This window comes from Elephantulus edwardii, unplaced genomic scaffold (genome assembly GCF_000299155.1).
Source record: "Elephantulus edwardii isolate Elephantulus edwardi_28Jun2011 unplaced genomic scaffold, EleEdw1.0 scaffold00075, whole genome shotgun sequence".
NCBI lineage: Eukaryota > Metazoa > Chordata > Mammalia > Macroscelidea > Macroscelididae > Elephantulus > Elephantulus edwardii.
The window spans coordinates 356897-384204 of NW_006399825.1; the positions used below are offsets into that span (position 1 = coordinate 356897).

Genomic DNA, 27308 nt, shown 5'->3' on the forward strand with positions numbered 1-27308 from the left:
GCCAAGGAACTGTGCTGCCAATCCAAAGGCCAAAGGTTGGAATCTTCCAAGCTGCTTGAAAGAGAAAGATGCGCAATCTCCTCCCATGCAATTTTCTGCCTTCATAAACCAACTAGAGGTTCAGCTATGAGTCGATTCTGACTCAATGGCAATGAACAACAACAATAACATAAATTCAATGAAGGGAGTTCTTGTGGTGTAGTCCATAGGGACTTGTACTGCTAAATCAAAGACTACAGGTCTCCAGTGGTTGGAATCCAGTGGTTTCATGGAGAAAGAAAGGAATCTCCTCCCTTGGGATTTAAAGTCTTAGAAACATGCTTTTGATTCAAGAGCAAGGAGAATTTGAGTTTGAGAAAAATTAAATTCATATAACATAATAAAATGGAAACATAATATACTTTTATATTAAGAGAAAAAATAAATTGAAAATATTTCTGGCCCTGCTTGTGAAAAGACTGACACCTTTTCTCATAGCAGAGAGCACAGACCTACATTTTGCTGTAGTTAAACCTTTTCTAAAAGTAGATGTAATATTTTTGAGAAAGTTTTTCTTCATAAAAGGGACTAGTATGAGAAAATTCAAGAATGTCACCACCGCCTAGGCGTCCTCAGGCCACTGATTTCTCCTCTTCTTATAGACCATCTCTCCTCTGAGATCTTTACTTCCTTACAGGACATATATGCTCTTTTCATAATCATCCCTATATAATCATACATCTTGGACTTTCTCGTTGCTTACATTTTTTATTGCAGTCAGACTCACTCACTTACTGCACCTATTGTGTATTGTCAAGTCAGGACCAACTCATAGCTGACTCTCTAGTGGGTTTTCAGAGGCAGTAAATCACATGGCAGTTAATTACCCCAAGCCTCAACAGTGTTTTTAGCAAATCTCTCACCTTTTTGGCACTTTTATTTTGTAGTTGCTGTGTATGTGTGTGTGTATCTCTCAAATATGCTCAGTCAGTGAAGTGATTTTAAATTCATGAGCATAAACTTCAAATAGACCTTCCTGAATGAATACATCCTGTTGATTCTCAGACACTGCTGCCCCCCACCTGGCTTCCAAGGCTGAAAATCATAGTGGAAAAACACTGCTATCTTTCTCTTGCAGAACACCTGGTGAATTAGAAATGCTCAAATCATAGTCTTTGGACTAACAACACAGTATGCCATGAACTATGCCACGAGAATTCCCTGGCCTCTAGCATCATCGTAGTATATTGTTGTTGTTGATGATGTTTGCTGAAGAGTTAAGCACGACTCGTAGCAACCCTATCACTTTTCACGGTTTTACCTCAAGCTGCTGCTGTTCCTATGTTCTCATTCTCTGTTGACTACTTATCTTGTGTTGAACAGAAAACAAGAGAAGCAACCAGAAAAAAATATTCTATAGTTCTGTACCCCTCTTGTTTGTCATTGTTATTAGTTTTCATTATGTCGATTCAGACTCGAGGATATTTTATTGTTTATGTCAGAATGGAACTACTTTTTATTGGATTTTCAGTGATTGCTTTTTTGTCAGGAATAGATCAATGGGACTTTCTTCTGAGGTGCTTCTTGAGTACACTTGAACTTTCTGAAAGTATAACATTTACACCCCTGCAGACTCCTACTACTTTACACTATGCATACTTTGCCTATTGACTTCCTCGTTAGCTTACAGTTTCTTCTTGTATGCCATCCTATTTCTAATCTTACGCCCTCCCCACTGGAAAATAACATAAGGAAAGAGAGCCTCTTCTGCTCTAATTAATTCACAGTTGCATCCTCAGTGCCTACAACAGTGCCTACACACATAATGGAAACGTGTTCAAGGACAGAATATCAATAATTCTCAGTCATGTTTTAACACAAGCTCTAATGATGTAAGTGGGAAAGAATCATTAAATCATTTACATTTATAATTCTATTATACTATTTGTTTCACAGATGTTTTCTTTCAGGAAAAGGAAAAGTCTATGGGAAATTTGAAAATATTTCTTTGACAAGCTGGATTGACATGCGTCTGCAGCAATGGTCTCAAATGTGTTAGAGAATGTGAGAATGGCCCAGTATAAAGCAGAGTTGAGATCTGTTGTTTATAGGGTTGTTATGGGTTGGCTCAACTTGATGATAACTAACAAAAACAACAACTCAAATCTTAAATGTTAAGCCAGGCTACCATACTTATACATGAATATTTTTAAGACATATGCAAGGGTTTTTTTGTTTTTTGTAAAATTTATTTTATTATTATCATTTTGTGTGTGTGTGTGTGTGTGTGTGTGTGTGTGTACCATCAAATTGGATCTGACTGGTACAGAAGGAGATTGGCCCTCTTTTTTCCAGCAGAGCATCTGTTGGACCTTGGGATTTCTAACCAAAAGATTTGCAATTTGAACCCACCAGCTGCTCTTCAGGAGAAAGATCTGGCAATCAGCTACTGACAAGATGACAGCACTGGGAGTCATATGGGACAGTTCTACTCTGACCTACATGGCCACTATGTATTGAAGTTCGTTTGATGGCAACAAATATGGACATCTTAACTAGCTTTCCAATTTAGATGATATGGTCATTTCTCAAACACACCAGTTTTTTCCTACGTCAAGGTATTGGCACCTCGTTCATCTCCTTGAAAAGATCTTTGTTTCCTAACTAACTTATAATTAGGTTTCTTGATTAAAAGTGATTTCTTAGAAGAAGTACTTACTCCTCAAGTCCCCTATCCTAACACCATTTCAAGTTAAACAGGCTTTTCTTTTTTATTCCCTGTACTGGTGCTCTTTTCATTGACACTAAGAAGAGTTTGTAGCTATGTTTTTACTTATATCTCTAGCAGCCTAATATTTCCTATCAGAATCCATGCCATATAAGAACATACACTATGCCTATTTGATTATCACTGAATATAATTTGCCAAACATGACATCTAATTTACTTATTTGTCTAATGATTGAGAAACGTAATGAATTTTTCTTACATACTTGTCTGTTGTCTTCTAGGATGTTACAAGAGACTAGATCAAAAGTCATTCTGAAGATGGATTAGACAAGTTGGAGTGCCAATATACACTACATTTTATATTATACAGTCCTCTTTTCAGTTGTTTTCACTTAACAAGTGTAATAGATAAACCATAACAGATCATTCAGAGTGTAGGACATGCCAGAATGAAAAAACTTTTAAAGACACATTTAAAGGGGGAGGGGGTGGGGATTAATCATTTGTCCTTGAAAACAATGTATTCGAATTTTGTAAATAAACTAGTAGAAAATTTTAAAAAAGTAAAAAAGAAACTTTTAGGAGTCCTCTGATGACTGACATAACTGCCAATTGTTTACACCTATACCTTAAAATTCTTAGTAAGAAGAGAAAGGATTCTAGTTTTTTGTTGGTTTATTTTTTTTAATTTAGTTTTAATATTTTGGGTGTGTGTACCATTGAATTAGATCTGACTGGTACAGGAGGAGATTGCCCCGCCTTCTCCAGCAGATCATTTGGTGGATTTGAACCGCATACCTCTGGTATTGCAGTACAGCTTCTTGCCACTGGATTCTAGTTTTTGTAATGGAAGAATTAAAGGCAAAACTAGTATAATTCCCAGCATGGAAGTATCATAATCCTAATATAAATTATCCCCCCAAAATGTTTATATAACAAGACACAAGTGTTATTGTTGTTATGTACCTTTGAGTTTTAACTGACTCATAGCTGACCCTTCAGTGGGTTTCACATGGGAGATACTTGCTCATCTCAATTCTGTGGAGAAGCTGGTGAATTTTAATTGTGTGCCTTTAGACTGGCAGCACAATTCCCTTAACAAGATAAAAGTACAAGTGTTAAATATTTGTGAGGTAAACAATACAAGCATTTGTGCTGTATTTACAGACACTTCTATACGTACAGGAGCTCTGCTAGCCTAATGGGTAGTGAGTTGTCCTGCAAACCCAAAAAGCACTTGGTTTGAATCTAAAGGCAGCTCTATGGGAGAATAGGAGACAATCTCCTTCCATGTGTTTTATAGCCTCTGAAAACTCATTGAAAAGTCAGCTATGAGGTGGTTTTGACTTGATGGCAATGGAGGGTTTGTGTGTGTGTGTGTGTGTGTGTGTGTGTGTGTGTTGGTTTTTCTTTTAAAATATAAACATGGGGTTTCTTTCCCAAAGTTGGAAATCTGAGCTATATTTAATCGGTCTCTTAAGACTTGTGCTGATTCTTTTTTTTTTTTTTTAATTGGTTTGCTTACAAAGTTTGTATACATTGTGTTTCACATTATTTCTCATTCATATTGTGTTTCATACAATCATTCTCATGCATTATGTTTTACAAAATTAATCACCATTGGACCTTGCCCATCATTACCCTGTCTTTTCACCTGGATTATTCTTTTTTCCTCCTCCTCCCAACATGCTTTTTTAAAAAAATAATACTTACTTAAAAACCAGCATGAAAGCCGGGGTGGATCCCAGTGAACTTATAAGACTACCCATGACTTGCACTACTAAAAACAAGTAAAATTTCTTTTTACAATGATCTTTTCTTGGACATTCACCCAAACGGACTGAGTTGTTTCTGTTTGGGAAATCAGCCATATCCACACAATGACAGTTATAAAAAACCTGTAATAGTTTTCAAAATATGAAAAAAATGCATTTTCAAATTATGACATTGCCACAAAAACACCCCAGTCACTTAAATAAGTCCCTGATTTTAACGAAAAGAATTACTCTCTCTCCCCCACCCCGTTACTTACCACATAAGTATTTTAATCTTAATCAAAGCCTCTTGGGTATTAATTTTTTATGATAATTTAAAAATCTCCCCCCACACTCATTTATTTACAAAATTCTAATACAATTTTGAACAAATTCTTTCAATTTCCCTCATCCTCCTACCCATCAAATTGATTAATCCTCCCTTCCTCTTACACATCCACATCCCTCTGATTCTATCCTCTCCCTTCTGTCCTGGATTCTTATACTCATTCTACAATAATGGTCTTATACAATATTTATCCTTGTGGGATTGAGTTAGTTCACTTAGCATAATGCTCTCCAGTCCCTCCCAAGTTAGGTGGCAATTTCCAAAGTTATTGCTCCTGCATGCTGCATAGTATTCCATTGTGTGAATGTACCATAATTTCTCAGTCCATTGTTTTGTGGTTGATCATTTGGGCTGTTTCCAAGTTCTCGTGATGGTGAATAATGTTGCTATGAACTTTGGTACCAAAAATCTCAGTTTGTACCTCAATTCTCATATTCTCAGGCTATATTCCAAGTAGTGGAATAGCTCTGCCATATGGAATTTCTATGTTCAGCTTTTTGAGGAAGCACCAAACTGCCTTCCAGAATGGTTGCACCATTTTACAGTCCCACCAACCATGTATGAGTTCCTTTCTCGCCACATCCTCTCCAACATCTATTAACTTGCTGCCCTGTTAAACTCTGTCATTCTTACTGCAATGAGTGAGATAGTACCTCTTTTTGGTTTTGATTTGCATCTCTCTTATTCTCAGTGATTTGGAGCATTTTTTTTCAAGTGTCTGTTTGTAATCCAAATATCTTCCTCTGTAAAAATTCTTTCCATGTCTTTTGCACATTTTGTAATTGGGTGTTTTTCTTGTGGAGGCCCAGGAGTAAACTTTTGTTATAAGACTCTTGTCTGAGATGGTATTACCAAATGTTTGTTCCCAGTCTGTAGGTTTTATTTTCACCTTGTTGCAAAATGTTTTTGATGTGCACATAGATTTAATCTTTAGAAGGTCCCATGAATCAATTTTATCCTCTTTAGATTGAGCATTTCTGGTTGTATTTGGCAGTCTCTTTATACCTTGGACTAGCACGTCTAAGTTTGATCACAGTTTGTCTCTTATAAACTTTATGGTTTTGGGCTTTACTCCCAGGTCTCTGATCCATCTTGTGATTTTTATGTATGGTGTGAGATGTGGACCCTCTTTCAGCTTTCTGCAGGTAGAAGTCCAGTTCTGCCAGCATCATTTGTTGAAAAGGTTATAATTTCCCCATTTGATAGCTTTGGTTTCCTTGTCGAATATCAGTTGACCCTAGATGGCTGGTTATGATAATTTTTTTAATTGAGATTTTCATGAAAGTTTATAGAGAACTTGGATTTCTATTCATTGTTGCACATTTCCCTCCCTGTCCACCCCTCCCCCCCAGTTCACTTTTCTTTCTGGAAAAAAAAGTTCTTTCATTGTTATACAATCCCCCAGAGTCCACTTTACTATGCAGCTCTTATTCTAGTCTCTTGTCATGCAAATAATACTAATTACACATTCCTTTTAAACAGTTTTCTCCCTCATCTGTTTCAATGCCATGTGCATTACTTATCCCCTGTTTTCTTAGGACATTATGCTGAGTGAACTGTCTCAGTCGCAGAAGGACGAATGCTGCATAATACCATTGTTATAAAATAGAACTGACATCAGGGATTGGGGGGGAACTAAGAATCACTTTTTGTTTTATAAGAATCACTTTTTAAAAAGTATATTCACTTAACAATTGAAAGATACAGTTGTTCCACTGGTATGTTTCTAGATAAGGAAAAACAGTTCACTGTTATCATTCAAATTATGCTATTTTTTATTAGGAAATAATTTAATAAATTAAGAAGTATCTAATTATGCATATAAGTTTTCACTAAGCAGACTTTTAAAAAATATTGCTGTACCACTTTTGCTTTCTCAAATACTTAATCTTTTAAAGAATCTCAAAGTGTCGATCTTGTGAAAAGGGGGATGACCCAGAAATAAAGAAAATAAATAAAGAAAAATATGGCAATCTGGGTGCAGCTAAAACCTGAAACCAGAATTATTCAGCATATAGCTAGCATCAGAGCTATCCTTGCTTATAGAAAGTGAAGAAGACCTAATGGGTTTACTGAAGAAAATAAAAGCCTACAGCCTGCTATATATAATACATTTCAATTATCAAGAAAATAAAAATCCTCACAAATGGACCATTAGGATGGAGAAAAGATTGAAGTTGTGAAAGATTTTTTTTTAGTAACTTGGATCCACAGTGAATAAGCACAGTATCAGTAGTTAAGAAATCAAAAGGCATGTTGTTTGGGAAAATCTGCTCTCAAAGACCTCTTTAAAGTATTAAAGGATGTTAGTTTAAAGACTAAGACGTGCCTCTCCTAAGTCATGGTGTTTTAATTTACTTCATCTCTGCATAAGAAAATTGAGCAGCAAATAAAAAAAAAGAAATTATGTCTTTAAACTGTGATATTGGGGGAGAGTATTGAATATATTACGGATTGCCCAAAGAAGATGTAGTAAATCTGTATTGGAGGAACCACAATCAGGGTGCTCCTTGGAGGCAAGGATGATGAAACTTTTTTTCACACACTGCAAGCCATGTTGTCAGGAGGTACCTGTTCTTGAAAAAAGATATTATGTTTGAAAAAGTGGAGGATCAATGAAAGAGAGCAGATCCTCAATGAGACGAATTGACATGACAATGGACTTGGGCTTGGTAGAGACTGTTCTGATGTCACTATGATTTACAGCCAACTCTATAGCACCACCTCCACCACCACCACAACCAAGATTTACTTTATCACTAAGAAGAAAATGTGGGGAATTCCTTATAAATAAAGGAAATCCAAATTTTGGTAAAAGAAACATTATTTTGGGTGGTTAGAAAGGGCTGATTGATTACTTAGAATTTTACAAATAATGTACCAAAAATTTTCTTAAGGTGTACTTTTTGCCAGTATTAAGAGTAGGGTTGTCTCCATGGTAAACATATCTTTCTTTAAGATCCTAATATCCTAGATATTCATTAGTAGGCACAGAAGGACCATGGACTAATTAATGCAAAACTCTCAGTAAATGGCACTATGGCCATAAATGTGAGCTGTGGGCTTTTAAGAATAGTCATTGAGTTGAATTTATACAAGTATATTAGATTTGTGGTTCAGTTTCAATGTTCTCAGTATAGCCAAGAGTAAGGAGTCCTGGTGGCATAAAGCCTAACATATTGGTCAGCCATTCAAATCCACCAGCTGCTATGTGGGAGAAAAATAAACAGCTTTGTTCAGTAAAGATTACTGTTTCAAAAACCTGACAGGAGTTTGCTAAGAGTCAGGACTGCCTATACTAGAACTGACAGTAATAGGTTTGTTTGTTAGAACAGAAAATACCTCAAAAATTAGACACAGATTTGCATAGCCAAGAAGAAGGGTCATAGCTAATTATGTTGCTAATGTCAAAGATAGATAAAGGGCACAGAAAATGTTTTATCTACTTCCTGAGACACTGGGTGGGTGGGAGGTGTATTGTAGTACAGTATCTCAAATCTTCATCAGTTGGGAGGAAAACCGATAGTTAACATGGCATGGAATACTTTGTGGCATTGTTGTTGTTGTTGTTTGGTGCCGTCAACTCTAGACAACTCAGCGACCCTATGAATGAACGGCCTGAGAACCTTTAAGTAGGCAAAATAGTAAGTTATCCTGGATAGGAGAAGTACTAGCTTGGTGAAGAGCAAAATTGGATGTTGACTGAAACTGAAGTTTTGCTTCTAGAAAAATCAACAGGAAATGGTGGTGCTAGAATTAAATATTTTATACAAAAATCTGTCCTGAAAAGGTAGATTGTGTTGACAATGTATTGGTTCAGGATTTTCCCCTAACTCCTAAAAGGTAAAAACCTCTAAGTTGATGGAGTAATATTATTCAGTTAAATTCTAAAATTAGGTGCTTCCTAGATATCCTATAAGTATTATAAACACAAAAAGTTGTATTTTAATACTATCTAGGGGAAAAAAATAGGTAATTTGAAAATAGAACTGAAGCAAGAAAAATCTACTTGGGTTCCAAGAAAGTTCCAATTTTATATGAGGTTTTTGTTTACATATCAAAACAGACACATTTGGAAATCTTTTTACTGCTTATTCTAGTCACAGAAAAATTTGGTAAGTAATTATGAAATAAATTACTTGATTTTGGTTTGGAAGACAAAAAAAGGAGAATACTCACTTTTGACTTTGGATTAGTACCTGAAGATGTGCATCCTGCGAGACAAGGTGACACATAAGTTATTCCATTTTCTCCACAGACTGGTTCCCATTGGCTTTCATCACAATTGCAATCCATGTTGCAATAAGAGAGTGATACATTTATATGAGACGTTACTGGGTTTTTTCTGCAAATACATAATAGACAAATACCAGGTAAAAGAAAAAGAGGAATTTATAGAGAAAGAGAGAGGAAAAACACACAGAATATCCTTTAGTTTATTCAGTCTTACTTTTGTTGAGTCAGAACTAACTTATAGTTTGACCCTCCAGGGGATTTTTGTTGTTGTTAAGTTTTTAAGTGCCATCGAGTCACAGGCGACTTATAGCTACCCTATGAAGGAGAGTCCTTGACGCTTGGAGACTATAAATTTCTCAGAAGAGTACTAATCATCTTTTTTCCTTGGATTTATTGATGGGTTCAAAATCCAACTTTGGTTTAGCACAAAAATTCTCTATGAATTATCACAGCTTTCTTCCTTTAATTAGATGTTTTTATGTGCTGTCCAGTCATCTAAGGCTCATAACGACTCTATGAACAATAGCTCTGAATCCTGCCCTATCCTATGCCATCCTCACCACCTCCAACAACCTTGAGCCTATTTACACAGTGGCCATACATCTTGTTGAGAACTTTTCATTCTTTTGCTGATCTTTTACCTTTCCAAGCATGACATCCCTCTCTAAGGACTGGTTTTTCCTAACAACATATCCAAAGTATGTAAGATGGAGTTTCACCCTTCTTGCCTCTAAGGAGAACTCTGGTTTCACTTTACCCAGACACAATTTGGATTTTTGGCAGCCCGTGGGAAAGCTATAAGATCCATGGAGACATGGAGACAGATGGAGAAAGATTGATATTGTCAATGATTTCACATTACTTGGATCCACAATCATTATCTTTGGTACCAGAAGTTAAGAAATCAAAATATAAGTTGCATTGGAGAAGCTATTCTGTCAGGAATTTCTCCAAGGCACTAAGGAACAGCAATGCCAGTTTAAAGACTAAGATGTACTTGATCCAAGTCATGGTCTTCTGAATTACTTGTTATGCATCTGGAAGATGGACAATGAATAAGGATGACAGAAAAACAATCACTGCCTTTGAGCTGTGGTGTTGGAAAATAGTACTGACTTTAAAGTAATTAAATAATTCTAATCTTTTAAATTAGGTTGAATTTAAAAAACAATCTGTATTTTAATCTTTGCTTTTCTTTAAGAAAAGCATTTAACAAAGCAGGACTTTTAAGAATAAATTTTGCAAAAACATTTAGATTGGTTAGATTTGGAATATGCTGAGAAAGATTAGAAAATCTCTATATGCTTTAAATATAAAACTAAAATACGTTTCATATTGAATTTTGGAAGCAGGAGTGGCATCCACTTCCTAAATAACATGCCTCTGGAAACTCTATGATCTTTGAAAAATGTCGATAGTTGTAGAGGGGCTTCAAACCTTTTGTTCATAGGATTGCTATGAGTCATGCTCAACTCGAAGGCAATCAACAACAACATATTGAGTTAATTAAAGTTTATATCATGGTTATACATTAGAAAATACAGTTTTATAATATCACTAAAATAGGAAAATAAGGGCTCACTTGCATAATTAGTTTTCTGTTCTTTTTTTCCATGAAGTTTCTAGACTTTGAAAGAAGTCTTGAAAATAATTGATATTTATAAATTATATTTGAATGTTCAAGTAACTTAAACACAAAAGGAATATACTGAATAAAATTAGAAATTGTATTATCACTAATTTTACTAAAAACATCTAATAGCTAGTCTATTTGAGGACATGCCACAGAGAACAGTTATACATGAGAGTGATTTAGAACCTATTGAGACATTGTGATCAGATAACTCAGTATTCATAAACATTCTGCCACCTACAAATAACTTGACTATTAAAGGTAAAATCCCTTTCTTTAATTTTAACTCCTAGACGATGATTTCACGCTCAGTATCCTGAACGGAAGCAAATTAACTCTGCATTTCGCACAATATTTAGTTTCAGGAGACTATCACTTCTAAAAAAGTATTTTGGGTCTCAAAGGTATTTTTATTTGAATTCTATCTATCAGTATATATTATTGGAAATTAACATGGAAGAATGTTTAGTGTAGAAGAGTACACAAAACGCATGTATCACTGACCAGTAGACGTCAACTTATGTCATTGTATACTAATGAAAGAATGGAATGGAAAAATTAGTAATATATTACTATTATAAAGTAATTTTAAATTTGTGAATCCACTAATAAGATCTCAGAGAACCCTAAGGATTATTACACTTCTTTCTGAGAACTTATGCACCAGTCTATTTCTTAAAATGTTATATTTGTGGCTACCATTTAATAAACATTCAAATTGTATAGGTTATTTGGCTTCATTAAACTATGAATTTCACAGGGAAACCTATGTTTCTTACAAATAGTAACCTTGTAGGTGACACACAATAACATTTTATTAAGAAAGGGAAAAATCCTTCCTATATTTCCCGTATCTCTAGATACATTCTTCTGAATAGGTCATACAGTTAATCTATTTATTTTCAGGGAACTGGCTTTAGACTAAAGCCTAGTTTGACAATCTATGAAACTCTAGGACTAATGATATGAAGTAGGATATGTTTGAACGCATATATTACCTCAGACAACTCACAATTTCTCTGAATCTCAATTAATAAAGGAAATGTATATAAGAAAAAAAATTATTTTAAGATTCTTTTATACAAATGATACATATGTACAAACCCATTATAGGTCAAGGTTAGGCCTGCAACAGATTTGGTTTCACAGGTTAGGAATAAATTATTTAATTGGCACAGGAATGACAGCAAAAAACAAGAGAAGGATAATTTCGCAATTCCCCATAGACTGAGTTTGAATTTTTTAATGATATATCCTCCTATAAATAGTCCAAATGAAATAGTAGGTATGGTGATGATTCCTAGAAAAAAACAAAAAGAAACAAAACATTAAGCAATAAACAAACACTAATTCCACAAATAAGGGATTTATAAAAAATATTGCTTTGTGCGTGATATAGTGTGTACACAGACAATTCCATCTATTAATTCTTCTTGGGCAATTTGGAGGCAAACCAAGACAATTGTCAAGGACCCATATATCATACAAAACAGATAAAATGAATTTGTTCTTCTCTTGGCTCAGAACTTGGTTTTCCCAGAAGTAAAATCAGTGAGTGCAAGTATTTATCTGTATCTGAAAAGATAATTTTTCTATGAGACACTTGTTTTTTAAACAACAGACTTTCAGCCTACCCATATTGAGAAACTTATTGAAACCAAAGGATCATCGCCACAGTTAACTTTGATGGCGGTTGTGGTGCTGGAAACAACTTGTAGTTGACCCTCCAGCAGGTTTCAGAGGCAGTAAATTGCATGAGAGAAGATTGCTTATCTTCCTCCTGCAGAGCGACTGGTGGATTCAAACCACACATCTTTGGTTGACAGCATGATTCCTTACTACTGAGCCACCAGAGTTCCTTTTTCATTTTATAGCCATTGAAAGGATAATAGTTTAATTGACTCAGCAGCTCCAAAGAAGAAACACCTGAGCGTCTGCTTCTACAAATATAGCCAAGAACACCATGCAGACCTACTGTGTCCTGTGTGGTCATTGTGAAGCAGACACAACTTGATGGCACCTGGTAACAAGTTTAATAGGTATCTCTCAAGACACTCTAAGAAATACTGTAGCAAAGAAAATCTTTTCTGAAGTGTGATACCTGTACTGAGTTATTCCGTTATCAACGTTAGGTTTAAATTTATTTTCCTTTTCAAATTATCAATTGTCTACTTTTTATAAGTAATTGATTTCTGATTTCAAAGTCTATGAATTAGGAAATTATATTGATTGTTTTAGAAAAGAATTTACTTCAGGAACCCATCAATAAATTATAACCTCCAATGATACAGAAGCCATGTCTGAATGTTTTGTTTATGAAAACCTTTTTCTTCAGAACTCCTCCAATGATACAGAAGCCATGTCTGAATGTTTTGTTTATGAAAACCTTTTTCTTCAGAAATTTATGTATATATTCCATAAATGAGATGCATCTTTGATTATGGAACACTATTGATATCACAAGACTGAAAAGCTTAAGTTGGTTAAACATCAGTGGAAATTACACTCGTATGAGATTCCTTTCACCAACAGGGAACAAAAGCACTTTGTGGTGGTTGCTACATGCTGCTGAGTACTTGCAACTCATAGAGACCCTATGTATAATAGTTCTGAACTCTGTTATATCCTGAGCCAGTCTCACTGTCTCTGACACATCTATGCCTATCACCCCAATTTCTATGTCAATCCATCCCATCCAGGGTCTTCCTCTCTTGCGCTGTCCCTTCAGCCTTCCAAGCATGATATCCTTCTCTGAGGACTGGTCCTTTCTAGCAACATGTCCAAAGCATGTGAGACAGAGTTTCAAAATCTTTGTCTCCAATAAGCAACTTGGGAACTAATATACCTTCTATAAAGTGAGTAGGTTAACAATTGGACTTACCTATCCAAAAGTTTGCATCAGCTATTGACTGACCATACTGTTGTTCTACGTATTTGAAGATATACGTAAGAGCACCAGCAAAGCTGCTGAAGTATAATAATGACATACTCAAGTATGTAATATATAGGGGGTTGGTAAGGATATTTTTCAAGGACTGGTAGAAGCCTATAAGGAGTAATAGAAAATATATTAAAGCATATCTTAAATATAAATTTAAACTCAAATATATTAATATTTTCTTTGGCAAGTATAATTCAAATGATGTAAAATTAAGGTTCCTTAAAAACATAAACAAAAAAGAAAGTATGTGTAATCCTACCATCAAAAATGTCTTTAAAATATATCCCTTCAATTTTTAACATATACTCATTAACATTTATTTACTTAGCTTATTTTATAAAAAATGACAACATATGCACATTAATTTGGAACTGCTTTGAACTGTGGTGTTGGTGAAGAGTGCTGAATACCCCACAGACTGCCAAAATAACAAACAGATATGTCTTGGAGAAGGTGCAGTCAGAGTGCTCCTGAGAGGCAAAGATTATAAAGCTTTGCATCACATACTTTGGGCATGTTGCTAGAAGAAATTATTCACTGGCGAGAGACATCATGCTTTTAAAGGTGGAGGGACAACAAAGAAAAGGAAGACCTCCAACTACATGGAATGACACTGCAATGGGCTTAAGGTGTCAGAAATTGTGAAGATAGTACAAGGTTGAGATCTGTTCTCCACAAGGTTGCTATTCATTGTATTTGATTTGACAGCAGCTAACAAAAGTAAAAGCAATGACAACATACATACTATTTAGTTCTTGGTACTATGCCTTAAAATTGTATACATCGATATCACTCATAGACATCAAGTGGGAAAAGACAAATAGCAGACCCTCCAGTGGGTTTTCAGAGTCTGTAAATCTCACAGACGTTTGTCCATTTTCACCCAGCAGAGCTACTGGTAGGTTGGTAGATTTGAACCCCCAGAGCAGTACTGCCTTTACATTAGCAGTAGTTGATGTTATGTTTCTTTCGAGTCATCTGTGACTCATTGGCACCCTAACAACAGCACTGACCCTGACCTACCTTAAACCAATTTCATTGTCTCTGACATATCCACCCACATCATCGCAGTCACTGAGTCAATCCATCTCATCTTCCTCTCTTGCACTGTCCTTCAACCCTTCCAAGCATGTTGTCCTTCTCCAAAGATTGATCTCTCCTGGCAACATGACAAAGAATGTGCGATGGAGCTTCAAAATTCTTGTCTCCAAGTAGCAGCTTGGTTTTACCCTTTCCAGGGCAGACGTGTTTGCTCTCTTGGCAGTCCATGGTGTGCTCAATACTCTTTTCCAACATCACAATTCAGAGGCATCAATTCTTCTATTATCATTAGTCATTGTTCAGCTCTCTAATGCATAGCAAGTAATTGCAAAGATCAGGCACATCTTAGTCTCTAGACTGACATCATTGCTCTTCAGTACTCTGGAGAGGTCCCTGACAGAAGAGTCCCCTAGTGCAATTCATCTTTTGCTTTCCTGGCTGCCAGTACCAAGAGTGTTGATTGTGTAACCGAGCAAGCTGAAATTGTTGACAGACTCAATCTCTTTACCACCTATCATGTTGCTGCTAATTGGACCAGTGGTGAAAATCTTTGTTTTCTTGATGTTGGCCTTCAATTCATATTGCAATGGCAAGAAACTGTGCTTTGGTCCTGAAGGCATGCAGTTTAAGGCCATCAGCTGTTCTGGCTTGAGGCTAGGCAATCTCCTTCCATGTGATTAATTGCCTCTGAAGACCTACCAGAAGGTCAGCTGTGGGTGAGTTCTGACTCTATAGGACACAGAAAACAACATGCAAGTTCAAACTGAAGCTAAAGAAATTTATATCAAATCCATAAGAACCAAAATTTTACTTCGTGTCTATCCTACTTGAATTAAAAAAAACCATCTCAGAAATAGATTTGAGACCGTGAACACTGATGAGTGTAGGCCATATGAACTGTGGGAAGATATAAAGAATATTTTTCATGAAGAATGCAAAAGGTCGTTACAAAGAGGAGGAAACGACTGAGATAGATGTCAGAAGAGACTCAAAATTTTGCATTAGAACACCGAGAAACCAAAGCAAATGGAAGAAACCAAGAAATTAAGAAGAACCTGAATTGAAAATTTCAAAGGGCAGCATGGGAAGACAAAGCAAATTATTATAATGAAATGTGTAAAGAGCTAGAGCTGGTAAATCAAGGATCAAAGTCACTCAGCATTTCTTAAGCTGAAGGAACTGAAGAACAAATTTAAGCCTTGAGTTGTATAGTACTTAAAGATGCTGTGGGCAGAATAATAAATGATCCAGGAAATATCAAAAGATGATGAAAAGAGTACAGAGTCACTATACAAAAAAATAACTGGCTGACACAGAAGTATTTAATGAAACAACTGGTTGTTGTTGTTATGTGCCGTCCAGTCGCTTGCGACTCATAGCGACCCTATGTACGACAGCCCTGAACTCCGCTCTGTCCTGTGCCAATCGCACTGTCTCTGACACTCCCATCCCAACTATCCCCGTCACTGAATCAATCCGCCTCATAGAGGGCCTTCCTCTCCTGCGCCGTCCCTCCACCCTCCGCTCTCTAAGGACCGGTCTCTCCTCACAACATGTCCAAAGTATGTTAGATGGAACCTCAGAATCCTTGCCTCCAAGGAGCCACGTGGTTTAACCCTTTCCAAGATGAATCTGTTTGTTTTCCTAGCAGTCCATGATATTCTCAATACTCTTCTTCAGCACCACAGCTCAAAGGCATTAATTCTCCTTCTATCCTCCTTGCTCATTGTCCAACTCTCTGATGCATAACAAGTGATTGCAAAGACCATGGCCTGTATCAGATGCATCTTAGTCTCCAGAGAGACACCATTGCTCTTCAGTACTTTGGAGAGGTCCCTAACAGCAGACTTTCCCATGGCAATGAGCCTTTTAATTTCCTAGCTGCTGGTGCCAAGACTGTTGACTGTGGAGCCAAGCAAACTAAAGCTGTGTACAATCTCAATCTCTTCACCATCCATCCTGATGCTGCCAATTGGTCCAGTGGTGAGAATCTTTGTCTTCTTGACATTGAGCCTCAATCCATATTGTAGGCTGCAGTCCTTGACCCTCTACAGCAGGCGCTTCAGGTCCTCTTCAGTTTCAGCAAGCAGGGTTGTGTCATCCGCATAACGCAGATTGTTGATAAATTGTCCACCAATCTTCACCCCACATTCCTCCTCACAGAGCCCAGCCTCCCGGATAATCTGTCCTGCATATAGGTTGAAAAGGTATGGAGATAGGATGCATCCCTGGCGTATGCCCTTCCCAATTTTGAACCATGCAGTGCTCCCTTGCTCTGTTCTGACGACTACCTCCTGATCCAAGTATAAGTTTCACATTAGGACGATCAAGTGTTCTGGGATTCCCATTCTTCTCAGAGTCAGCCATAGTTTGTTATGATCTACACAGTCAAATGCCTTTGCATAGTCAATGAAACACAGGTAGACATTTCTCTGGTATTCGCTGCTTTCAGCCAAGATCCATCTAACATCAGCTACAATATCTCTAGTACCACGACCGCTTCTGAAACCAGCCTGGACTTCTGGTAGTTCTCTTTTGAGAACTTGGTGAGCACGTCCAGGGCAGCATCTGTTAACTGAAATATGTCAATTGGTATACCATCTATTCCTGGAGCCTTATTTTTGCCATTTCCTTCAAAACAGCCTGAACTACTTCTTTCATCACCATAGGCTCTTGCTCATATGTTGTTTCATGAAATTCTTCTACACACCAGTTCTACAGGATGCATCACCTTTGTTCGGGAAACATTACGACTAAACTTCAGAGGCCTTGATCCCAACATAATGAACTACTATCAGCTGATGTGTTTGGAGTCACAGAAGCCATGGAAGCTTCATATATAAGTTATTAGATGGAGGGCTGGTCAAAGGGAAATAGATGTGAAGGGGGGTAGAAGTGGATGGGTATCCTGATGGATGATGGAGCAGGGAAATAAGTGGGTAAAGACTTGTGTGAGAAAGGCAGGGACAACACTGGCACTAAAGTTAACTCCACAATAAGGGATATACCTTTAACTTGCTGGTCTGTCTGATACTTCTCTAAATCTGAGTATTCACATTAAGACAGACTAGGAAGAAGGATTGGCCATCCACTTCTGAAACAGCAGGCCTCTGAAAACCCTATGTACAACAGAGCACATTTAGATAACAGAAAAGGCAAAGGAGGTTGAGTTTTCAAGTATGGAAATACAAAGGAAGAGGAACAGTTGTAAGCCGACACTGGTGATTGGGACATGGAATGTGAAACAACCTAGGTTCAAGAAACAATGGTGATGAAGAAGCTGCTCTGAAAGAATTGGCAACAAACAGGGCCCCAGGAATTGATGGAATACCAATTGACATATTTCAACTAACTGATGCACCCGTGGAAGTGCTCACCTGGCTATGCCAAGGAATCTGGAGGACAGTTACCAGAACAATTGACTGAAGGTTTTCCAAAAGTGACTGGAACAATACATTGACACAGAACTACCAGAAATTCAAGGTGGATTTAGAAGAGACTGTGGCTCTAGGGCATCACTGTCAATGTCAGATGGATCTTGGCAGAAAGCAGAGAGAACCAGAAGAAAAATGCCTGTGTTTCATTGACTATGCAAAGGCATTTGACTGTGAATCACCACCAATTGTGACTAGCCTTGAGAACAACAGGAAACCTAGAAAACCTCATTGTGCTCATGTGGAACCTATACTTAGACCAGGAGGAAGTTGTCAGAACAGAGCAAGGAAACACAGCATGGTTCAAAATCAGAAAAGGAATACATCAGGGATATGTCCTGTCTCCATGCCTTTTCAACCTCTATGCAGAACAGATTAGTTTGAGAGGCTTGACTTTATGAGGAGGAAAATGGCATCAGAAATGGAGGAATACACATCAACAACCTGCATTGTGCAGATGACACAAAAATTTTTACTTGCTGAAACTGAGGGTGGCCTGAAGCATCTGCTTCGGAGGGTCAAGAACTGTAATTTGCAATGTGTATTGAAGCTCAACATCAAGAAAACAAAGATTCTCACCCCTGGGCCAATCAGGAGCATCGTAATAGATGGAGAAGAGATTGAAATTGTTAACAATTTCAGCTTACTCGGTTTGGTTCTACAATCAACACTCTTGGCATCCACAGTCAGGAAATCAAAAGACAAATTGCATTAGGGAAATCTGCTGTCAGGGGCCTCTCCAAAGTACTGAAGAGCAAGATGTCAGTCTACTGAGTAAGTTGTGCCTGATATAGGCTACGGTCTTTGCAACTACTTGCTATACATCAGAGAGTTGGACAATGACCAAGGATGACAGAAGAGCTAATGCCTTTAGTTGAGATGCTGGAGAAGAGTTTTGATCATAATATGGACTGCCAAGAAAATGAATAGGTCTACCTTGGAGAGAGTGAACCAAGCTACTGCTTGGGAGCAAGGATATTGGGACTTTGTCTTACATACTTTGGGCATGTAGACAAGAGGGGCTAGTTTTCGGAGAAAGGTATCATGTTTGGAAGGGTTGAGGTGCAGCACAGAAAAAGACAACACCGGATGAGATGGAGTGACAAAGTAACTGAGTTAATGAGGGTAGATATGCCAGTGACAGTAAGATTGGCTCAAGATAGAGCAAGTTTCAGAGACACTGTGAATTATTGTTGTTGTTATGTGTTGTCCAGTCACCTGTGACTCATAGCATCCTTTGAAGCCTGTCCTGTCCTGAGCCAGTCTCACTGACACTTTACTTTACACTTTTTAATGATACTCATTACCCCAGTATCTATATCACTCCGCCTTATTCAGCTCTTCCTCTCCTGTCCTGTCCCTCCACCTTTCCAATTATGATGTGCTTCTCCTAGGACTGGTCCCTCCTGGCTACATGCCCAAAGTATGTGAGACAGAGTTTCAAAATCCTAGACTCCAAGGAAAAACTCATTTTAAAGTTGGAGAAACTTGGCATAAAAATGCCTTCTAATGTATACTGCATTGAAACAGATGATGGAGAGAATAATTTAAAAGTGATATATGATAGGGTATTATAGTTATCACAATTCATGTCAAATTATTTTATATTTTCTAAAACACTAATTCTGGACAAGAGTCCAGAATTAAGGTTGCATAGTGGAGTATACTTGGGCAGTGGGAGGGATCCAGGGGGATTGTATACTTTTCAAAGAGAGGAGCGAACTGGGGGTGGGGTGGGGTTGGGGAGAGCTGGGCAGGGAGAAAAGTGTAGCAATGAATGAATGGAAATCCAAAATCTCTGTAAATGTTCATTAAAATTAATAAAATAAAATAAAATGCCTTCTGTAACACATATACGCACAGGCTATACTCATGGATTTCACCTGATGGTATGCACAGGAATCAGATCAATTATATCTGTGGAAGAAATCCTTGGAGAAGTTTAATTTTAGCAGTGATTAGCAATGATTAGGCCAGGTGCTGATTGTGGAACAGACCATCAACTACTAATATGCAAGTTCAAATTAAAGCTAAAGAATGTCAAGTCATATCCACAGGAATACAAATGTCAACTTCAGTCTGTCCGACTAGAATTTAAAAACCTACCTAGAAACAGGTTTAAGGCCTTGAACACAATATTCTATATTCAGGCCAGAGCATTTGTGGGAAGAATTAATTTAAGAATCAATAAAAGATTATAATCCCTCTTACTTTCATGGCTTGTGCTATCTAATTTTGAAACGGAAATACTTTTTTTGTTGTTGTTTTGTAAGTATCAGATGTTTTGCTTTTTGCTTGATTTCTCTCTGCTCAACTCCATATATTCAATGTTCTTCTCTTTGGACTATTGACAAGTGCTCAGGAAATATTAACATGAATGGGCACATTTAGGAAAATAATTCCATTATATTTCATGTAGAAGAAAGTTAACTCAAGATGATTTGAGTATAATTTATTTTCTGGATTACTTATTAACTGGAATTAACAATTCAAAGTTGAATAAAGTTGTAAAATACTTACCAGTCACATTTTCTGTAATATGTTGCTCATGGTTGATTAATTTGGCCGATAACTTACTTGCTTCTTTTGTTTTACTAGTATGTGAAGATATCGAATCTTTTCTACCTTTCTCTTGTTTATTCAGACTTTTTGGAAGGAAAAAGAATGGAATTGATGCAATAAGAGAGAGTGTTCCAGCCACAAGGAAACCAAGCCACCAAGCACCAACCCAACGAGAATCCTTAGGAGTTATTCGGATACTGCCTGTAATAAAGAATTAGAAAGAAAGAGTCAATTAAAAATCACATTAAAATGCAATGAAAACTATGTAGAATGATTTTTTATACTTCACAGATTAAGAAAGCATGCTGTATTTTATAATTTCTAAAACACTAGCATTTTTTCAAAGTGTTTTTATAAAATATACTAGTATAGTATAATATACTATAATAATATTATAGTAATTATATTCTACTATGCTTACTTATATTATGCTATAATTACTAGTATATTACAGTATAATATGCTAGTATATTTGTGGGAAGTTTTTTTTTTCTATACTTTCTCAACTCTGGAATAAAAATTATACCTTACATTCCTCTTATCCTGGAATCATTCATAACACTATTCACACTGCCTAACCTGTACAAACTTGAGGTCAAGAAAACAGTAACATTGTGCAACAATTTTTTTTAAAGAGAAAAGTGAACTGGGGTGGGGGGTAAGGAGGAAAATGTGCAATGATGAATGAATGGAAATTCAAGTTTTCTGTAAAATTTCATTACAATATCAATAATTTTTTTTAAAAAAAGCAAACAATAACACTGAAATTCATGTCAATCTGTAAGAACTCCTCAGAGGCAATAATGGAGCAGATTCCCCCTGCCCAGCCCCTCATTTTTAACTCTCTTGATAGCACAGCATATGGTAATTGGTGGGAAAACATAGATGATAAAAATTGAGTTTTAAAGTGGTCCCATGTAATGTCAAGGCTTTATTGCTAAAATTACTTTCACAGTATTGACTTTGACTTTCAAGTGAAAAGAAACTAGGGTGTATATAAAGTTATTATTATAATTGTTCAGCTTTTTCCTTCCCACAAAGTTAAATTGAATGGATTTAGCAGGAAAAACAGAAATCTCACTATCAGTAAGGAAAAAGAAAGACAGAGTACAGTACACATTATCAATCGCCAGAGATTCCTGTGACACTTAGATAGAGATCTTTAGCAACAAGAGATTGCCCTAGCAGATGCTGAACTGACATTTTTCTGAAGTCAGAAAGTCAGAGAAACGCACAAGTTCGGTAGCTGCCCATCTGATCTCAAGAGCATTGTCTTCAGATCAACAAGACATACCAATATCTCGAAGAAAGCAAACTATCCCACACAATTCACAGGAGCAAAGCAAGATGTCACTTGCAAAGGGTGACACAGTAGCAGTGGATACCCTGAAGACAGAAAGTCTCAGGGAACATTCTGACACAGAATTTAAAAAAGGAGCAACTGAATATATCCAATGGATGAAAGAAAAACTTGATGAATTACAGGATGCTACAAGCAAAGACCAAGAGGAGTTAAAAAAAAAAACAATGCAAAACATTGCAGAGAAAACACATAAGGCATTAGTGGCACTGGAAAAACAAGAACCCACCATTCAAAATATAAGGTCCAATGTTTCAGAGGCCATCAACATGATGGAGGGACATATGAGCAGAGTTGATGAGATGAAACACAGAATCAGTGAAATTGAAGACAAAATTGTCACCACTGATTTGCTAGAGCAAAAAGCAGACTCAAAAAAGAAGGAAAAAGAAGAAAACCTAAGAATCATGTGGGACACCATCAAGAAAAATAACATGCACATGATTGGAATCCCAGAAAAGGAAGAAGCAAGTAAAGGCACTGAAAAAGTTGTGGAAGAATTGCTAGAGGAAAACTTCCCAGGCATAATGACAATTAGATGGAGATCTACACAAGAACAGTAGCAGCCTTAACAGAAAACCAAAGGGCTGAACTAGGACTGCTGCTGACATAGGAACCAGAGTCTGAGGCCTTCACTCAAACTTGCAGGAGGACTAAGAAACTAAGGAAATTTTGTAATACTGACCTAAATTGTGAGACTAAAGGCCAAAGGGCCTGCAATCACACTTGAGAAGCTCTCTGAGTTGAGGAATTGTATCCTGTTGCCAGCTTGAATTGTAACCAGTCAATTTCTCTAATAAACCCCATAACTGTGAAATCTGTGTGCTTGTTGCAATGGATTTTAAATATAGTAGAGCAGTAAGATTAGGTTTGGGATTAGTAGAAATAAATGCAGGAAATAGGAGACCATAGCTGACTTTCTAAGACTTGCTTTTATACTGTGAAAGTTGCTGATAGAAATAGTGCCCCATTGTGGAGTTATTAGGTGCCATAGAGTTGAGTATGACTCAGAGACCCTGAGAGCAACAGATATATAAACCCTGTCCTGCGTGCTCTATCCTCATAAACTCTATATACTTGTGCCCATTGCTGCAATCACTGTCTCAGTTCATCTTGTGAAGGGTCTTCCCCTCCTTTTAAGGCCCTCCACCTTTCCATGCATGATGTTCCTTTCCAAGGAATTACAGAACAATAAATTTTGCTATTACAAAATCTGTATATAGACCCAAACCAATCATTTTAACAAGCTAAGGGGATTCTGCACTAAAATTGGGGAAAGTATGCATCAGGGATATATTTCTTTTCTCTATACCTATCAATTATATGTGCTTAGTAAATAATTTGAGAATTGAGAGTATATGAAGAAGAATTTTGTTTGAATTTTGGGAAAAGACTCATTAACCACCAGTCATGTGCAGATGACACAATCCTGCTTAAAAAACAAAAAACAAAACAAACAAACAAAAAAAACAAAACCCCAAACTTGAAGCACTTACTGATGACACTCAAAGACTGTAGTCTTAAGTGTGAATTATACCTCAATATCAAAAACACAAAAATTTTCAAAATTGGACTCATTAAATTATATTATGATAAATGGAGAAAAGATAGAAGTTAAGGATTCATTTTGTTTGGTCCACAACCTACAACCATGGAAGCAATTGTCAAGAAATCAAATGCTATTGTTGTTGTTAGGTAATGTCAAGTCAAGCATGACTCACAGCGACCCTATGAACAGTAGATCTAAATCCCTTCCTGTCCCATGCCATTATTCACAATGTCATTCCATCTCATTGGGATCTTCCTCTACCCTTCCAAACATGATATCCTTTCCTAGGAATAGCTGCATGCAACTTATCCATAGTATGAGAGACAAAGCTTTGCCAGTTTGAAGAATAAAGTGTGCCTGATTCTTTTCAATTACTTACTATGCATTTTAAAACTGGATGAGGACTAAGGATGACAGAAGGGGAAAAAATGATGCTTTTGAGTTGTGGTGTTGGAGAAAAGTACTGACTATCTCATGGACTGACAAAAGAACAAAGACATATCTTGGAAAAGGTGCAGCCAGAGTGCTCCTTGGATGTAAGAAAGACAAAGCTTTGTCTCTCATTGGAATGTGCAAATATGATGTCCAGGACCTCTTAAAAGTGCTTATAAACATTTACGTGACTTTGAGGACTAAAGTGCACATGACTGAAATCATAGTGTGTGTGTGTGTGTGTGTGTGTGTGTGTGTGTGTGTTTTGCTGCACTGCTGAAAGTTATTCCACAGGTATTTCAAATGCCATAAAAGTCACCCCTGATGGACAGGTTTTGGTAGAGCTCCCAGATTAAGACAGACTTGAAAGCAGGATTGGTCATCTACTTCTTAAATAGTAAATCTCTGAAAAACCGAGAAGACATATAGCTATACTATTAGAGGTAGTCTCCAGACTTGAAGTCAAACAAAATTAGGAAAAACAGCTGTAAAACCTCCTGTAATAGTCAGAATACAAAATGATTGAAGAATGAATATTGGAAAACAGGAATTGTGAAAAATGAAATGGAAACCATGAACATTCTAGTCATTTGTGAGAAAAGATGGACTAATTTGGACCACTTTGAATTAGACAATCACATGTTATATTACAGTGAGAATGAACAAAACAGAATAGTGTTGCATTCACAGTTAAAAAGATAATTTCTATCCTGAAGTAAAGAGTGATGTGATATTATCCATACACATAAAAGAAAAACCTGTTAATAGAACTATTATTCAAATATACACTCTCATAGCTAAAGTCAAAGAGAAAGAAATTGAAGATTTTTACCAAATCTTGCAGTCCAAAATTGACCAAATATGTAATTAAGATACATTAATGATAATTAGTTGCTGGAATGTGAACGTTGGAAATAATACAGAAAGAATGGTATTTGAAAAGTACAAATTTGGTGACAGATATGAATCTGGAAATATAAAAATCACATTTTGGATTTTCAATGTTTCATTCATCACAAATACCTTTTTTAAAAAAAAACAAAACCCATAAATCACAACTTTACCTATGGACCTCACCTGATGGGCTGCACAGGACTCAAATTTAATACATTTGTGGAGGAATCATTGGAGAAACTCAGTGTCAAACTCAGGCTAGGTGTGGACTCTGGAACAGACCATCACTTACTCACGTGCAAGTTTAAATTGTGGTCCAAGAAAATTAAAACAAGAAGCACTGTGGAAGACCAGATGAATTGTGGAATGACATCACGGATATTGTCATGAAGAAAGCAAAAGGTAATTTCAAAAACAATGGAGAGAGAAAAAACAAAAATGGATGTTAGAAGAGACTCTGAAATTTGCCATAGAGCATAGAGTAGCCAAAAACAAAGGGAAAAGATTTTGTAGTAAAATGGTGAACAGATTTCAAAGGGCAGCTCGAGAAGGCAAACCATGGTATTATAATGGAATGTACAGAGAGTTGGAATTGGAAAATAAAAAGGGAGGGATTCACTCAGAATTTCTCAAGCTGAAAGAACTGAAAAACAAATAAAAGCCTTGAGTTACAATATTGAAGAACACGATGGGCAAAATATTGAATGATCATAAAACATCAAAAGAAGATGAAAGGAATACAAGGAGTCACTGTAACAAAAAAAGAATTAACTAAGTTGAATAATTGCAGGAAGTACCATATGATCAAGAACAATGGTAATGAAGGAAGAACTTCAAGGTGCACTAAAGGCATTGGAAAAAAAAAGGTCTGAGGAATTGATGGGATACTTATTGACATGTTTCAAATAACAGATGCAGTCCTGGTTATGCTAGCCAGTTTATGCCAGGCAATCTACAAGACAGGTACCTGGCTAAATGACCAGAAGAGATCCATATTTGTTCCCATTCTCAAGAAAGATGATCCAACTGAATGATGAAATTGTTGAACAATATCACTAATATTACATGAAAGCAAAATGACACCAAAAATAATATAAAAATGGATACAATAGTACACAGAGAGAAAACTGTCAGAAGCTCAAGAAGGATTTAGAAGACTCTTTAGCACCAGGGATATCATTGCTGATTCCAGATGGGTCCTGGCTAAAGGATAAAGAATATCAAAAAATGTTTATTCATGCTTCATTGACTCTACAAAGATATTTGACTGTTTGTGTGCATCATAAACATTATGGTAAACATTGAGACTAATGGGAATCCCAGAATGCTTAATTGTGTGCTCATGTGAAATCTATACATAAACTAAGAGGTTGTTGAGTGAACAGAGCAAGGGAAGATTACATGGTTTAAAATTGAGAAAGGTGTTCAGCAGGGTTATATCCTGTCTCCATACCTATTTAATCTGCATGCTGAGGAAATCATGTGAGAAGATGGACTTTATGAAGAAGAATGTGCTATCAGCATCAGAGGGAGACTCATCAAGAATATGTGTTATGCAGTTGACACAAACTTGATTTTGTTGAAAGTGAGGTGGACTTGAAGCACTTGCTGCACAAGATCAAAGAATACAGGCTTCAATATATATAGCGTCTTAAAAAAAAAGAAAACAAATATTCTCACCACTGGAGCAATAGGAAACTGGATATTCAATCAATGCTCTTGTTACCAGTAGTCAGGAGATCAGGAGATGTATCACACTGGGAAAGTCTGGAGTTGGGAAATTCTCCAAATTATTTAGGAACAATAACAATAACAGTTTGAGGACTATGGTACAGCAGATTCAGGCCCTGGTCTCTTCAATCACTTGCTATGCATCTGAGGGCTGGACAAGGAATACAGATTATAAAAAAAAAGAAGTGATGCCTTTGAGTTGTGGAATTAAACAAGGATACTGAATGAAGAACAAACAAGAGAAGTTGCAACAAAAGTACTCTTGGAGGCAAAGGTGATAAAGCTTGGTCTCACATAATTTGTACATGATGTTAGAAGAAGCTTTTTCATGGAGAGAGATATCATGCTTGGAATGGTGGAGAGTTGGTGAAATAGATAGAACAGGGTTCAGATCTCTTGTTTATAGAGTTGTTATGGGTCATGTTTTACTTGACGGTACCTAACAATAACAACAAAATCATATGCATGTGAAAGTTCCTTTATGAAAGGAAGAGCTAGCAACAACACCAAAAAGAACTCAACACAATGAAAGCAATAAAACCTAACCTTTTCAATAGTCACACTGAACGTGAATGGTTTAAACGCACCACTGAAGAGAAAGAGAGTAGCAGATTGGATAAAAAACCAAAATCCATCAATATGTTGTCTACAAGAGACACACCTGAAAAATGAAGATAAAGACA

General features: G+C 36.6%; 1 protein-coding gene across 1 annotated transcript in view; it reads right to left on the minus strand.

The window, feature by feature from the left end:
- Nucleotides 1–27308, minus strand: part of SLCO1B3 (solute carrier organic anion transporter family, member 1B3) — a 77790-nt gene that overhangs the window by 23927 nt on the left and 26555 nt on the right. Inside the window, exons 6-10 of the mRNA XM_006889133.1 lie at nt 20618–20860; nt 13563–13727; nt 11786–11981; nt 8992–9157; nt 4423–4607 (exon numbers count right to left, since the gene is read on the minus strand). Of these exons, the coding sequence (XP_006889195.1) occupies nt 4423–4607; nt 8992–9157; nt 11786–11981; nt 13563–13727; nt 20618–20860 (955 nt within the window). The remainder of the gene's footprint in view (nt 1–4422; nt 4608–8991; nt 9158–11785; nt 11982–13562; nt 13728–20617; nt 20861–27308) is intronic.